A 16345-nucleotide genomic window follows, 5' to 3' on the forward strand; every position below is an offset into this window, starting at 1 on the left:
CAATTTGGTAACCAACAGAGGGAAGGGGGGTTTGGAGGACTGGGAGAATGGGGTGAAGGGTTAAAGAAGTACAAATTAGTAGCTGATGGATGGTCACGGGGATGAGGAGCATGGCATAGGGAATGGTGCTTGATATCGTTGGCTAAGGGGGAGGGCCAGGGGAGGGAGGGAACCATTGGGGGGATCATTTTACAAATGATAGATGTCTAACCAATGTACTGTATAATTGAAACTAATTAAAATTTAAAAAATAAAAAAAAATTTTTTAAAGTACAAATTAGTAGTTGATAGAGTCACAAGGATGAGGAGCATGGAATAGGGAATGCAGTTAGCGTCAATGTAATGGCTAGGTGAAGAGCCAGAGGAGAGAAAGAGCAATTAGGGGGATCATTTTATAAACTATATAAATATCTAACCAATGTACTGGATACTTTAAACTAATAAAATAAAAAAAAGAAATTCCTTAAGGGCTATTCCTTCATGATTTGAGTCCGGAGGAGAAACGATGGGAAAACAAATGGAAACCTATCTGCTCATTTGATAGCTATGTTACTCATATATTCCACAGTCAGGAATCATATAACATGACGGACATTTTGTTGGGTGTGCTGGCACACTGGTAAAATCCCAACAGATTCCTCTGTCTGCCCTGCATGAATGTATAGGAATATGTAGAAGAGCACATGAAGCACCTAAAGCAATGGACGCTGCCTGCCAAATGATGCATCGAGAGAGTAAACAGAACTTCTTTCAGTCCAATGTATTTCCAGTAGGAAGTAGTCTTTTGAATCGTGATCCTTATGAATTTGGTTTGGGGTATCCATTGGTTATTAGTCTTCTAGAAATAGTCATCATCTCCTTTGTCTCACTTGTCATAAGGAGGAAAATCATAAGATGAGAATTCTATTTCATCTTGCTTTCATGTTGTGAGAGCTTGTGTTTGTAACCAGTAAGAACATTCTCAGGTTTCCGCCATCTGAGGGGCACAGGCGGTTCAGTTTGAGTCAGGTGGCTAGGCAGCTGGCTAGGAGCCAGAGACATGAAGTGACAAGCAGCATTCTCTTTCTCTGAATATATCAGCTCTCAGAAGTGTTTGTGTTAATCAGGGGTCCCAGTCTATAAGAGGCTGGTCATCTTTCCCTTCATTGCATTGTTTGTGCTGGGGAAATTCCCACTCCAGTTATTGCCTTCCCAGTAACACAGTTTCATGAATCAGTGTCTCATCTCTGTGGGAGATTAGAGTTTCAAAACCACTTGTGATAATGAAGGTTTTGCTTATTTAGGCTATATTTGGGGGTGGCCCTGGATCTTGGTAGGGCAATATATTTTGGGTCCAATTCAGTGATGCCTGTTTTGTCCAAGGTTAAGCCATAAAAGCCTTATTGGTTTTAAGCCACAGAGAGGCAAAGAGTTGGCGCAAGGAGGAGAGGAGAGGAGAGGAAAAAGAACATAAAGAGAAGCAGGATGGGTCCACAGCAGTGACTCTTGAAGCATGGTCCCTGAACAGCGGCATCGGCGCCAACTAGAAACTTATTGGCAGTGCGCATTCTCAGGGCCTCTATCAGGTCAAAACTACTGGGGGGCGGTGTCTCTGGCAGTCCTTAATCATCCTCACAGGTGATTCTGATGAATGCTTGAGTTTGAGAAACACTGGTCTAGAAAAAGGAAACAAAGACTGGGATCTCAGAGATGAGCAGTGTCACCTAAAAAGGAAGTACAGAGGCCTGTCATCCTGGTGGATGGCTGATGTGAGGTGGTGATGAGGGCCAGGGGTGCAGAAGAAGTCCAGATTTCAGGCAGGTCACCTGATGACAGGATAAAAATCAAAGGTTGAAATAAAAAGGGGATCCAGGTGCTTAGATCATCAAAGAAGGTAAAAGTGAGTCTTAGAGGGTAGCATGTGAGGGTAAGGACGATAGAGTAATAAAAGCTATCAAACGAAGAAAATTGAGAACTATGATGGACAAAAGGTTTAGCTGTGACAGTGGTTGAGCAAAGACTAAAATAGCCCCGATTTCTCCCCCCTTCAGATGGGAAAATGGAAAAACGAAGTAATTGTCCCACCAGCCAAAAGAAAAAGGAGCCAGGAAGTATCTGCCTGATTGGATGGAGGTTGGGGGGTGCCTGGGAGAAGAAAGGTCTAAGTTAAAGAAAGGGGGTGAAGATACATGACAATTTTAACCCACATGCAGCAGGGGTTCTTAGCCCACCTCTAAGGAAAACTAGGCTTGTGGATGAGTAGAAGATAGTTCAGAGGTGGACATTCTCCTGAGTATAACTGACATGACTCCAGAAAACAGTAGAATGGGAGGTCAGATCAGTGAAACAGTCAATAGAGAAACACTAAGTGAATGGAAGACATCTAGAGGATGAAGAAAATACACACATGCAAACAAGATACAACCCAACTTCCAGTACGATACACTGACGCAAACTCTTTCTCTAAGAAAAGGAACAAAATGGTGTTATGGGAAGTTGGTTGTTATATTTCGAGGTGTTATAACCGCAGCTTTCAGAGACCATTTAGAGGACAGGGAACATTTCTGATGGTAGAGGCAGGAACAAAGATAAACTCACATTCAAAATTTGCAGTTGTTTAAGCAGAGTCATGGTCAAAGTGAACTCCCACTCTAATAAAGTTAGGACAACCACCAAATGCCAATGTGACATTCTTAAATTAGGCCTGGAGAAAGAAAAAAGCAGAGTTTTATGATTTAGTCAGAAAAAGTTACACAAGATAATGCTTTATTTCCATAAATTTCTGAAATCATATGCTTTTTAAAAAGCTCTACCTTAACCAAATTTACCCCCACTGTATATTTACTATTAAACCAATGAAACTGACACAATAATTGCTCTCGAAAGATAATAACAGCTTGTAAGATCCAGTAGATTGTAAAATCAATTGGTTAAAAACAAAATGAAAAATTAAAGAGACTAAACCTTTATAACAATTTACAGGACACTGTTTAACTTAATAAGAAAGATCTGCTCGGATAAGGCGTTGCTACATCATTTTTCAGAGGATAAGGCACACAATCACTAACATTACAAATCACAAAGGCGTAAGAAAATACGAAGACAGCAGATGGCACATATGCTACAAACAAAAGCAGGTGCCTTTGGGGAAATGGCTTTTATATCAAAGTAACATTAAACTGCAAATTTAAAATTTACAGCAACTAAATTTCCTTCTCTTATAAAGGTTAACCTTTTTTTCTTTTCTTTTTTTTTTTTTACAGTAGAAAACAAAAGTTTTATTAGAAGAGAAAGTATACTTCCAGACGTGGAAGCAGGCCTGTGCGAGAGAAGCGTGGCTCCAAAGACCAAGGCTAATCATTTTTAACAGAAGATTAACCTGAAAGGACAAAGGAAAATCAAATTTTCAAAAACTACTTTTATTTCGAGAAAAAAAAAAAAGAAAGTTTTGTCTCTCAGTATCAGGCAGATTTTTAAAAAATGATTTAACTAGTATATTATTTTACAATTGTGTGTAAAAAAATTGGCAGCAACTAAAACAATTTTAATGGCACATTTATAAGTTTACATCCTAAATTACATTACTGGTAAGTCCTTTTTTGTGTGAATTCAAATCCTATGGTTATGAGCCAAGTATCAATATTTTGTTCATGTTAATTTTCAACAAATATTTTGTTAAATTTAGTTATGTTTTTCAAAACAGTTAAAACCCTAACACAAAATTCTGGGGCAGACACTAAAAAAATAATACTTCAGGAAGATGTTACTGTAGCCAACACATTATAGTGATTTCTGAAACAATAGCTTAAATCTAAAGTTAGTTACTGTCTTTTGCGACTATTGTAACGATTTTTCACAAGTCCACTGAAGCAGATTATGCCAGTAATCACAGCTCACTAAAAACACTTGGCAAATTAAACTTCAGTAAGGATCAACATAAATGACATAAAGAAATGTTAGCGTTCTCTATACATTTTATTCATGATCTGTTATTTTGGCCATTTCACTGTTTCAATGTCTTAGGAAAATGTGGATCCAAATATAATGCTAACTTTCCACAAATTAGTCACCCTAAAATTTAAACTGTTTTTCTTTAGGAAATAAACTATCTGAAAGCTATAGTTCCAGAAAACTTAATTGGATATTAATCTAATAGTTATCAGTAGAGCCAGATAAACAGAAGAAACAATAAAAATATATCATCGAATTAATGAAACTCTAATATTGCACTAGAGTGTTACAGAAGTAGAATTACAATAAATACGTAATATAAAAAAATTTGTACATGCTTCCTGAGCAAGAAGATTCAGGAATTATAATAATTAATATAAGTTCCTAATATGTTTTTTAAATTCACTTTAATGTTGGCTACACTTAATTATCATTGTCTCAACCATTTGCTTCTCTAAGACTGCCATATGATTACTTCAGACATCAATATGAATTCCATGTTTTGAAGACATCATTTGTCTGGTCCCTGTTAAATACATAACCAATGAACAGATGTGAGGTAAAGATGATGTAATTACTACATAAAGCCAAAATGGCAAAGGAGAAGTTTTTCCAAATGGGCATATCCATAGGCCATGACGAATGCCATCTCGGATGTGGTGTGAGGTCCAGGACATAAATAACATCCACGGAAGAAAGCACCATGAGTCTTTGAGCTTGAAAAGGTGCATAGTAAACTTCAGGGTCAGAACCACAATGGGTATCACAGTAGAACAGTGAAGGAATGGTCTTCGTGGAAGAGTCAAAGCAGCCTATGGAAGGAAAGCAATGGCTATGTCATTTCCTTTGTGGCAAACAAAATTTTATAGATGCTTCTGAATATTCTAAAATATTTTTCAGAAGTCTATTGGAAATGCAAAGGAATCATTTTCTATGCCACCTCCAAATACATGCATTTAATCTATTATATACAGGCAAAGGAAATTAAAAAAAGGTATCCTTTGCAATAAAAATGAAATCAAGATTTCAAGAACATGGTGATTAATTTTTTAAGTTTCCTATTATCTGATTAGAAAAGTCATAATTCAAATGTAATTTACATCCTAAATGTACGGTTTGTGTAAATTTGGAGTTTTAAAGAATTGTCTGGGGCCTCTAAGGGTGTTAAAAAAAATTTCACAACTGAATAAAATATTCTTTTATTAACTATGGCACGAAAGAGGAATATTTGGTTGTAACCACTTTATATTAGTCTTGAATACTTTCAGAATTTATTTACAACATTTAGAAAGATTATATTATTTTAAATAAGTATTCTAAGTTTGAGTTAAATAAACTTCGGTAAAGTTTCTAAACCATTGCAAAAAGTGTAATCATTATCTAAACAAATGAAAACTTCAAGCTTAATCTCTGAATGATCCATGAATAAGGCTTCATTCTCACATATTCTAAAGGCTAATTTTCAACTAGATAATTTCTAATAAAAAGAAAGCTAAGGATAGTGAGGATTGCCTAAATCTAAATCTCCCACATATACTCAAAAGCATTATAGAACAAGGATAAATAAAACTATACCAACCCTCACTCAGCACAGATAGAAGTCAGAGAATGCCCAAACTTCAAATATTCTAAAATATTAAAATAAACACCAAATCAGTGAGCTCTCTCTCGCACATACCCACCACAAGCCAGGAAAAACTACATTGAAGAAAGATGAGGGGAAACCTTAGAATGATCTAAAATTACCACCAGAAGGAGAAAGTGCAACTTCTGTATGAAAATACTGAAAAGGGTCCCAGTAGGTCAGAGCACTCATACAGATAATTACTTAAAAGTGTGCATGACTGGAGGCTTTGAAAGACCTCAGTTCTGGGGGAGAAGATGGAAGGAAGAGGAATCCTTTGGAGATTGAGTGAAGGGGAAAAGGAGTAGAAAAGAAAAAAAATTAGGTACCTAACAAAAAAAGTAGAGGATGCAACCCTCTAACCACATTAAAAAAAAAAAAAAAATCATCCATTAAAGAGACTGTACCTTGCCACATTGTCAAATCAGAACACTCTTAATTAAAGTGGAAATCTTATAAACCCACTACTTAAACAAGTGTTCTTTAACTCCTACCTACTGACTGAACATCAAAGAGTTTATTCTACATGCTTCCCTCTCCCTTCTCCTCCACATTATTATTCCATTCTTCTGCATCATTATTCCATTTTCATCTCCATCTTTGTTTTTAAGTTCTCTACCTACACTATATCATGCTCCTCAACAGCAAGGTGGGATGAGGAAGCCGCTGGTAATCGCTACTTGGCAGAAAGCAGTTATACTCTGGATTATGTCTGGAGGGATAATGACTCTGCACACTTTTATTTGTGAAATCCATTTATATTAACATGCTCACTTAATCCTCACAATTCTATGAGGTAAGTATTGTTATAATCCACATTCTGAAGATGAGGAAATTGAGACTTAAAGAAGAAAGGTCATCTGCTAACACTATATACAAGGATTCAGACTCAAGTCTTCTGATTCCAAACTTAAACAGCAATGTTATGCTGCCTCCACTCAGAGCAGAAAAGTTGAAATTTGTCTTTAATAGGGAATTACTGATTCCTTACTGGTTGTAAAATGATCTCTGAGACATACCTGGTATAGTACTTGACACATAATGAGACGATATCTTTTTCATTTATTCAATAAATATTTATCAAACATCAACTAGGTGAGCCAGGCACTGTTCTAGGTCAGTGGGCAGCGAAGCAAAGTCCTTGCTCAATGAGTTTGTATTTCTTTTCTTGAAATGTTTACACATCATAAACAGGTAAAAGTAGGAAAATCTATTGACACTTAGAAACTATTATCTGAACCGCCACTTTAAGCTTAGTTCACTTGCAAGGCTAATAGGTTACTATATAGCTAAATCTCTGATGCCTCAATGAAATTCCTCAATTTGTCTACCAGGGACTGTGTCCAGATCAGCCCACTGAAATGCATACTTTTGGCTCCATGAGAGATTCAGGGAATAAATCCATTAAAGTCATTTCCCAGGACTGGGAATCATCTTTATGCAATTTAACTGTTATGGAGCACTTGGGAGTTGTGTACTATCCATAAAACATGAAGACTGTGGGGAGAAATTTAAGTGTGGTCTGGAAGAAAGAACAATGATACAAAAAAAACTAGAATAGCCCCGAGAATGGCATCCATTACTCTAAACCAGTTGGCTAATCCTTCCTTCAAGAGCTGGCTAAATACTAAATACATTCTCTGTAAAGCCGACACTGAACTCTTCAGGTACAATTAGTTAAGTCCTTGCTCTGTGCATATCCGTGGCACTTTGTGATGTCAAGTAATTTGATCAGCAACATGTATGTGAGCACCTTGAGGGAAGCACTAGGTGCTCAAAAAAGTTGAAGGAATGGGCTTTCTTATTTTAAAATAAAGCTTATTATTTATAGCTCTAACTAAAATACTGTGAAGATCAATATAATGGTGCTAAAGAATTAAAGGCCAGAAAAATTAAATATACATGATCTTTACCTTTAAAGATAGGGATCCAGCTAGAAAAAAGTGATCTACATCAATAACAGAGGCCAAAAATCCAGCTAAAACAATTTCTCTCAAGTCAGTCTTCTTCTTGACTCCAATGACTATTGCCCATGACCACATGCCAATCACACCATGCACTGCATTATCTGAGAGAGCGCGGAGCCAGTCATTTCGCTGAATTATGGAAAACTGTAGTAGTCTGTCAGCTACTAGGCAAAATATCCCCAGACCAAGGCTGGAAATAAGAGATTCAGTGCTACAAGACTGTAGTAAAGCATGGGTCTTCTCAGTCTCAGATGCCATCACAAACCGTATGTCAGTATAGACTAAAAGCCATCAGGAAACAAGCAGGTTATTCTTGTTTACATTCCCGGTCACCCTAAAATCGAAAGCAGAGAAAAATATTCATGAAGATGATGGGCTACCATATAATATTTAAATAAGACATTATCAGCAATAATTTCACAAAGATAAAACCAAGTTGTAAAAATTGGTATTTCTTTTTTTAACTGTTGTCAGTAATTTTATTTTGTTTTTCCTAGCTTTATGGAGATATAATCGATATACAACACTAAGTTTAAGGTGTACAATGTGATGATTTGGATATGCATACATGTTGTGAAATGACTGCCACGATAAAGTTAATGCATCCATCACTTCACACAGTTACCTTTTCTTGTGTGTGGTGAGAATATTAAAGATCTACTCTCTTAACAACGTTCATGTATTAAAAAATGGCATTTCTTGCACGTTACATATAATATGCCATATGGACCGAAGAGAAAAGCTTTGTAGGAAAAAGTTTAGTTGGTAATGTATATGAAGGGAAATTTAAGAAAACCCACTGACTGTAATCTATTACTTTGAGGTCATTGAGAAGTTCGAGCTCTCAGCGATGTTTACTAGGTGGTGGTAGGCATCCACTGTGCCTATATACCCAGCAACGACCTTCCATACTTCTGGTAGCAGCATCCCCTTCCTGGGGGAAAACTGCTCATCACTATACCCACACTCTGGAGCTGACTGATCAAAATTCCCTGACTCCCTTATTAGTTGCAGTGATTAATTAGTAATTACTAATTAGCAATCCTTTTCCACTAGTGATTAGATTAGTAGTGATTAATCTAGTTATGAAGGTGACCCAGACTAGGCCAATCAGACTCCTTTCTAGAATTTTTCTAAGTGAGGCTGGTAAGGAAAGTTCCTTTTCTTATTGCAGACAACAGGCTCCCCTACATGGAATAGCCTAGGAAAAAAGAATCATTAGGACATTAAGTCCTCAGGTCTAACTCTAACGTTCTCAGAGCTGCCTTAGTTCCTGAAACTCACTCTTCACTTCTATGAGCTACTTCAGCATTTTCCTAATAAATCCCTTTCTTTTTTGTTGCCTTTAACCAAAGAATCTTAATTGACATAAAAAGGCAATCATAATTCTGTGCTGAGGGCTTACCTGGCATAGAATATTGAAATCATTTATCCAGTTAAAAGTTAGCAATATTGTATAATACCTGAAGTTTTTGTTTCATATTGTTTTGTTTTAATTCTGAGACTAAAGAGTAACTAAATGATTTACTGAGAATGATCAATTTCCATTGTGATAAAAACTATACATAGTTCATTGTGTATATTCTAAAATTTATAGAGAAATACAAAAGACCTAGAATAGGAAAACAACTCTGAAAAAGAGGAATTGAGTTGAAGGACTACACCATTTGATTTCTGGTCTTATTAGAAAGCTACAGTAATCAAGACAGTGTGGTCTTGGTATAAAGACAGACAAATAGATCAAAGGAACAGAATAGAGTGTGATCAGATATAGATCCACACATACTTGGTCAATTGATTTTTGACAAACATGCAAAGGAAAATCAGAAAAGATATTTTTTTCAACGAATAGTGCTGGAACAACAGGATGTCCATATGCAAAAATAATGAACCTCAATTGGTACCCTACTCCACATACAAATATTAACTCCAAAGGGATCGCAGACCTAAAAGTAAAACATAAAATTGTAAAACTTCTGGAAGAAAATGTAGAATATTTTTGCGTACTTGGGTTATGCGAAGAGTTCTTAGATGCAATATCAAAAGCTCAACCTGTTTTAAAAAACTGATACATTGAACATCAAAATTAAAAACTTCTACTCTTTGAAACAAAATGGTATGAAAATGAAAAAACCAACCACAGACTGGGAGAAAATATGTGCATATCTCATATTTGATAAATGATTTGTATCTAGAATAAAAAATTCTCAAACACAGTTAACAATATAAAAATGGGCAAAAGATTTGAAAAGTACTTTACAAAGATGATATACAGATGGCCAATAAGCACATGCAATATGCTCAACATCATTAATATTTTTATTTTTATTATTTTTTTAAATTTTATTTTTTTAATGCCTAAAGCACCTGGTATTCCTAGGTGGTCTCCCGTCCAAGTACTAACCAGGCCCGACCCTGCTTAGCTTCCGAGATCAGACGAGATCGGGCGTGTTCAGGGTGGCATGGCCATAGACTAATATCATTAATTTCTAAGGAAATGCAAAGTAAAACCACAGTGAGATACCAAACATACCTATCACAATGGCTAAAACAAGACTGATCATCCCAAATGCTGACAAGATGTGGAGCAACCAGAACTCTCATATACTGATGGTGGGAATGTAAAATGGTACAAGTACTTTCCAGTTCTCAAAAAGTTAAACATACCACTACTGTATGACAGCCATTCCATTCCTATTTACCTAAGAGAAACGAAAGCATACATCTGCACAAAAATTTGTACACAATGTTCAAAGCAGTTTTATCTACATTAGCTCCAAATTCCAAACAACCCAACTGGAGAAACAAAAAAGTGGAAAAAGAAATAAAAAGAAACAAGAGTGATACATACAAAAACATGGATGAACCTCTATAACATACTCAGTGAAACAAGCCAGACACACCCCACAAGAGTACATCGTCAAAACCTATAGAATTGTACAATACAAAAAATGAACCCTAAAGTAAACTGTGGACTTTAGTCAATAATGTATCGATATTGGTTCATTACTTGTAACAAATGTACCAGCTAATGCAAAATGTTAATATTAGGGAGAAATGTGTGCAGCAGGAGAGGGAATACAGTTGACTCAAGAACAACATGGCTTTGAACTGCATGGGTCTACTTGTAAGTGAATTTTTTCCAGTAAGTACCTTAAATATATTTTTCTCTTCCTTATGATTTTCTTAATAACACTTTTTTCTAGCTTACTTTATTGTAAAAAAACCCGCATATAACATACATCGTATGTGTTAACTGACTGTTTATGTTATTGGTAAGGCTTCTGGCCAACAGTAGGCTATTAGTAGTTAAGTTTCAGGTACTGTGTACCTACTAAAAGCAATATAAAAGTTATGCATGGAATCTTGACTGCGAAGGGAGTCAGGAACCCTAACATCCTGTTGTTCAAGGGTCAACTGTATATGGGAACACTCTATACTATCTGCTCAATTTTTCTAGAAAACCTAAAACTGCTATAAAAAATAAAGTCTATTATTTGTAGAGGACAATCTGGTGACGGCAAGAGGAGGGGTTTGGGGAACTGGGAGAAAGGGGTGAAAAGTTAAAGAAGTACAAATTAGTAGCTGATAGATGGTCACGGGGATGGGGAGCATGCAGTCAGCAGTAATGTAATGGCTAGGTGTAGAGCCAAAAGGAAGAAAGGGTAATCAAGGGATTGTTTCATAAACTATATAAATGTCTAACTAATGTACCTTATACTTAAAACTAATAATAAAATAAAATTTTTAGAAAATGTAAAAAAAAGTCTATTAATTTAAAAAAGTAAATGAGTACAGGAAAATGTTATAATTGTTAAATTTAGGTAATGGATACACTGTAGTTCATTATACTTATCCTCTACCTTTCTGTATGTTTAAAGTTTTCATTCAGAAGTTCTTTTAAAAGAGTACATAGTATAATTCAATTTACATAATATTCTAGAAAATACAAACTAATCTAAGTGACAGAAAGCAGCAGATCAGTGGTTGCATGGGGACGGGAGAGGCAGGGAAGATTAAAAAAAAGAGCATGAGGAAACTCTGGTGGCTAGATATGTTCATTATTTTGATTGTAGTGATAATTCCATACACACATCAAAATGTATCAAATTGTACATCTGAAATATGTACACTTTATTACATGTCAATTACATACCAATGAAGATAATAAAACTTAGGAAAATATACTTTATTGTCAATAACAACAGCAGACGTTCAAGTAAAAGGAGCAATTTGAAAACAAGAAAGATTATGGAGCTGAAATGCCTGATTGCTCAAATAAAAGGTTAATAAAAGCAATGCATAATAAAATGAATGTTTCAAAAGACACAATTAAGTGAATATGAACATTTTCAAAGAATTTTTCCAAAAGCTTGAGGTAAAAAAAAAGAGGTAGGAAGTGAAAGAAAAAATATTAAAAAAATAAAGAGAAAATCCTTCAGAATATTCAAATCCCCTCCCCCCAAAAAGGTTGTCAGCAAATGAAAGAGGATGTAATTAACATCAACATTAAACATGGGGTACAGAGCTCTAAGAGAAAAGGATCGTTACTGTAGGATTCTACACATAACTAAATTATGGGGCCTATGTGACAATTGTGAATTTTAAAAGTTTTTGCCTTAGAAATTACAACACCTATGTATGATTTCTGGGGAAAAAGGAATTGAGGATCAGGACTTCTAAATCTCTAGGGGTAGGGGAGAGGAATAAAGAAAGGATCGATACAGCAAAACAGAACAGAAAATAAAGCAAAGAAAAAAACTTTACCCCTCTCCCACCAAAAGTAATAGGTACCAAACATATCAAACACAAATAGCACAGTAAATGTGAATGTATTAAATATCTCTATAAAGAGGCAGATTAGGCCAAAAGGAAACATTTATTATTTTAAGCCTCTAAGTTTTGGGTAATTTGTTATGCAGCAACAGACAGCTAAGACAGTAGTTTCTATTTTTAAGAAAGGTATAATCATGGTCCTAGAAACACACAATTTTGACATCTATTTCACCCCAACTATTCGTGCATATATTTAGATTAGATTCTGAGTATGAGATAGAAATTTAATAAGTGTATTTCCTCTTATTTATTGTCTCTGACTAGGACACCTAAGAGTGCCCATTTTTCTTACCTTTTTCTTCCCTTTTCTACTTGCTGCTCCTCCCTCTACAAATAGAAAGGACTCGGGAGCCTCTTAAGCTGTAAAAGAGCTTTATGTTTATTTTACATATTCTCACTTTAGGTGCAAGTTCCTTAACAGTAGTAAATTGTCTTTTAAACCTGTCATACATAAAATCTAACTTGCTCAAGTGTTTAATAAATATTTCATTATACTAATAAAAGGGGTAAGCATGTAAACAATCCTCAGCATATGAATTAAAGATATTACTTAGAATGAATTCTCTACCATAACAGCCAATTACCCAGATCATAAATCTCTATAACTAGTAGGAGCCACTTTCTGCAATGGCCAAATTCTGCCACATCCCATTCCCATTACAGTAAAATGTCATCAACTATGGTGTTTTCCAAGTAAGCTTCCTTTTTTAAACTCCACGAACACATAACTAGCCGCTTTAATTATACACTATTATTCATTGTTTGTTAATAATCTATTATACATTTCTGCCAAAACAGAGCTGACAAATTCCAAAAGTAAAAGTAAATGTTATCTTCTAGTTCATCCCCTTCCTCCCCGCACCTGCTCTAATAAAGGCAGTCTAAAATCCGAAAACTGCCTTTATTATGCTTTATGAATAAGTCCTCTGAACTGTAGTTGCTGCGAAACATAATTTCTTTAATGCTACAATACCCAAAGCAGATGCCAAATCTAATGCAGCTAATTTGCAAAGAAAGAAAACACAAATCTTGCTCACTTTCACGGAAACTTTTTATAGCCTCCATATAAAATGGTCAAATCCTATACTCATTACGAATAAAACATACAATGCTGAATTTCGACGTTTCAAGTCTCAGCATATTGCCAAAGTCATTCTTTCGTCGGGTTGGTGTGATGCAAAACTTTTAAAATGACGATTAAAAAAACAGGGTAGGAAGCCCTGGCGTCTCAGGAAAGGGACCATGTCACACTCATCAATCACATTGACGCCTCCAAGGACCCGGAGACATTAAGGGCTCGGACGCCTGGTAATGACGGCAATGGGTAATTCTATCAAGACCCCCGGCACCCCGCCTGGGGCCAGGAAAACGTCAAGGGAGCGGAATTTGGGCGAGGGCTGGGCTCCTATGGGATCTAGAGGGCGCGACAAAGCCAGAAAACGGTGCCAGGACTTCGCGAAGATCCCGGGGACACCGGACAGTGAACCCCCCGGCGGGTCAAGTACACCGAGCTTGCTCTCAGGTCCCGCGCGCCTGCCGCCCCTGCGCGCCCTCCCCGTCCGGAACCTGGGTTTTCCAAACTTCGGGTGGTCCCCGCCTCCGGCCTCCCACGTCAGGACGCAGTATCGCGGCGTCGCGTCCGCCCCCCTCCCGCCCCATGCGTCGCTGCAGCTCAGCGGCACCCACCCTGGGCTCTAGCGCCAGAAGCCCGCCGCGCGGACAGAGGCCCCGCCCCTCCTCCCCTGCGTCAGTACCATAGAGATGCCTGCCGCTGGCCAGAGGGGCTCCAGCCAGCAACGCCGACCGGGAGGATGACGGGATAGTGTCTCGACTCGGAGCCGACCGAACGGAAGTTTGACTGCTGAGGTGGAGCGGGTGGATACATCGAGTTCTAAACCCTGTGGCCCCAAAAGGGAGAACTTTGGGACCACGGGGTGGGAAGTGGAATGTGTCTTGTTGGTTTTTTTAATCAAACCGAAGGGTTCGTTCTCGGTCTGATCGGCGCCGTGCACAGCGGTAACCGCCGAGATACCCTCAACGCACCCAAGTGGTGGTCGGGAAGCTGGGGACGCAAAATTAACCTCACCGAAAGCAGGACGCGCAGGCCTTTTTTCCAGACGCTTGAACTAGGAACCAGCTACAGGCCGTCGTGGGTCCTGAAGATGTAGATATTTCCGACTTCCTTCAGTGGATCCTTCGGGGTTGGGCGTGGGAGAGGTTTTCACGAGACAGGCCAGGCTGCCTTGCAGACCTGAGACTCCTCCGTAGCGCTTCAGTGCCCCCTTGGGGAATTGTTGATAATTTTTCGCCACTATGCGGGTGGACGTTGGAGACAGCTCTTTCTGTGGACAGCCGTAACTGGCTAGAACACTTCATTGTGACCACTAAATGCTGAAGAGTGGAAAAAGCACCTACGTAAAGATAGTTTGACCCTCATTAACCGATTTCTAGTTTGTAACCCTGCAGCGGCAACGTTTACTCCCAGACAACTCTTAGATTATAGGCCTAACCCTACCCCCAAAGTTTGCCATGAAATATCTTGCTTTTATTATTTTTGCATTGCACTAGTATAGAGGTAATCTTTGGAAACAAAGGACATCATTCTATTTATAGCATTCTGTTTTTAGTAGTGGTATTTACAAAATACAGTAACTCTCAGGCGCTGAAAGTGTCAAATCCCAGATGTTCCATTGTGTCGTGCTTTGAAATTTACCACACGAAAAAATATTAGTGATCATATTCATTTCTGTTACATTAGGATTAGAGACAAGTTCTGTTTAGAAATAACTCTAAGAACAGTTTTTATATTTTTCACATTGAAAACTAGTTAGATTTGCATCAGCCTCAAAGTGTGTTTATATAAAATTAAATTCATGCTGGCAGCAAGCTGTACTTTTTTTTCCTAAATGAGAAATGGGTTACCTGGACTGACAAGTTGCAGCTTGTTTACTGGGACTGTGGCCAGGTCCTGTCTCCCTGCGTCTGAGTAGTGTGTGCTCTCTTAGCACCAAGAAGACATCTAGCTTGACATTTGGCTTTGGGGAGTACTGGTCCAAAAGAGGAGGCTCAAAGAGGAACATTTTTTTCTCTTTCCCACCTACAGTTTCTCAAAACAAGTGTCAGAAGGAAAGCAAGGGCAGCAGTGAGATTAAATTTACATAGTTCAAACAGACCACAGAAAATTGGAATCTTCAATCTCAAGCAAACTCAGGCTTCTCACAGAACCTTAAAGTGTGGCTCAGTATCTCAATTATAGAACTTTTCAGTGTTTGTCACACTCTTGGTTCTCAGGCAAAGGAAAAGACTCAACTGGGGAAAAATTAAACATTTTATTTATACAGCATAAAGGCTAATTAAAAATACCACCAAATACATTAACCACAACGTGCTTTCAGTCATGTTAACAAATTTTTTTATCCATATGCAGTAGCAACTTGGCATTACCATAGGGTAGCATGGTACATGTTTTCTTATAGTCTAGGCTTTCTAGAGCTACTGAGGGACACCATAGATGGTTTCCTGCTACCAAAACAGAACATACAATTCTTTCTCTGTAGTCTGTCTAAGGTCCAAAGGCACTGATTCATTTATACAACACATATTGAGTGCTCTTAATATGCCAGGCACTATGCTTGGTTACAGAATAACTGTGAAGCTCAAGTTCTAGTGGAGGACAGAGACCACAAAGTTGGATGATTTGTGTATGTGATGTATAGGAAACAAATAGGGTGATGTAGTAGAAACTAACTGGGGGAGGCCAACTTTAGATAGGGTAGTCACCCCCTGCTGAGACCTGAAGGTGGCAAGGAGCCCAACATGAAAGAAGCTAAAGAGAGCGTTGTGCCCATTCAGATCGCTGGCAATATTCCTAATCTGCTGTGCTCTGCTTGCTTTGCTATTTTTCCCGTTTCCTCTGTTGCTTCTTCCCTTTTATATGAAATCAGAAATTAATTGCTTCTTGGCCTTTTGGCTAAGATTAAGTCCAGAA

General features: G+C 37.6%; 1 protein-coding gene and 1 non-coding gene across 13 annotated transcripts; both read right to left on the reverse strand.

The window, feature by feature from the left end:
- Positions 1–2713: 2713 nt before the first annotated feature.
- Positions 2714–15540, reverse strand: TMEM267 (transmembrane protein 267). Of its 12 annotated transcripts, none has more exons than XM_039877078.1 (5): positions 14044–14068; positions 12650–12717; positions 9308–9467; positions 7468–7855; positions 2714–4742 (listed from the first exon to the last, which is right to left on the reverse strand). In XM_039877078.1, the coding sequence occupies exons 4-5, from the start codon at positions 7777–7779 to the stop codon at positions 4407–4409; spliced, it is 648 nt and encodes a 215-aa protein (XP_039733012.1). In that variant the 5' UTR covers positions 7780–7855; positions 9308–9467; positions 12650–12717; positions 14044–14068; the 3' UTR covers positions 2714–4406. The 12 variants fall into 12 exon arrangements, with proteins under 12 accessions (XP_039733012.1, XP_039733011.1, XP_039733013.1 ...); XM_039877077.1 differs by lacking the exon at positions 14044–14068 and adding an exon at positions 13924–14014; XM_039877079.1 differs by lacking the exon at positions 14044–14068 and adding an exon at positions 13465–13907.
- LOC120614290 (5S ribosomal RNA) lies at positions 9877–9995 on the reverse strand. Its single transcript, XR_005655929.1, has one exon. It is a non-coding gene; the product is annotated as a 5S ribosomal RNA (ribosomal RNA).
- Positions 15541–16345: the final 805 nt, after the last annotated feature.

The sequence above is a fragment of the Pteropus medius genome, unplaced genomic scaffold (genome assembly GCF_902729225.1).
Source record: "Pteropus medius unplaced genomic scaffold, Ma_sr-lr_union100, whole genome shotgun sequence".
In the NCBI taxonomy this organism is placed as follows: domain Eukaryota; kingdom Metazoa; phylum Chordata; class Mammalia; order Chiroptera; family Pteropodidae; genus Pteropus; species Pteropus medius.

Excerpts from the sequence above, each read along its gene's own strand:
- TMEM267 (XM_039877082.1), bottom strand. The coding sequence starts at position 7,779 with ATGGCATCTGAGACTGAGAAGACCCATGCTTTACTACAGTCTTGTAGC. Across the intron at positions 4,743-7,467 it reads CTGGATCCCTATCTTTAAAG|GCTGCTTTGACTCTTCCACG; the intron begins GTAAAGATCATG and ends TTCCTTCCATAG.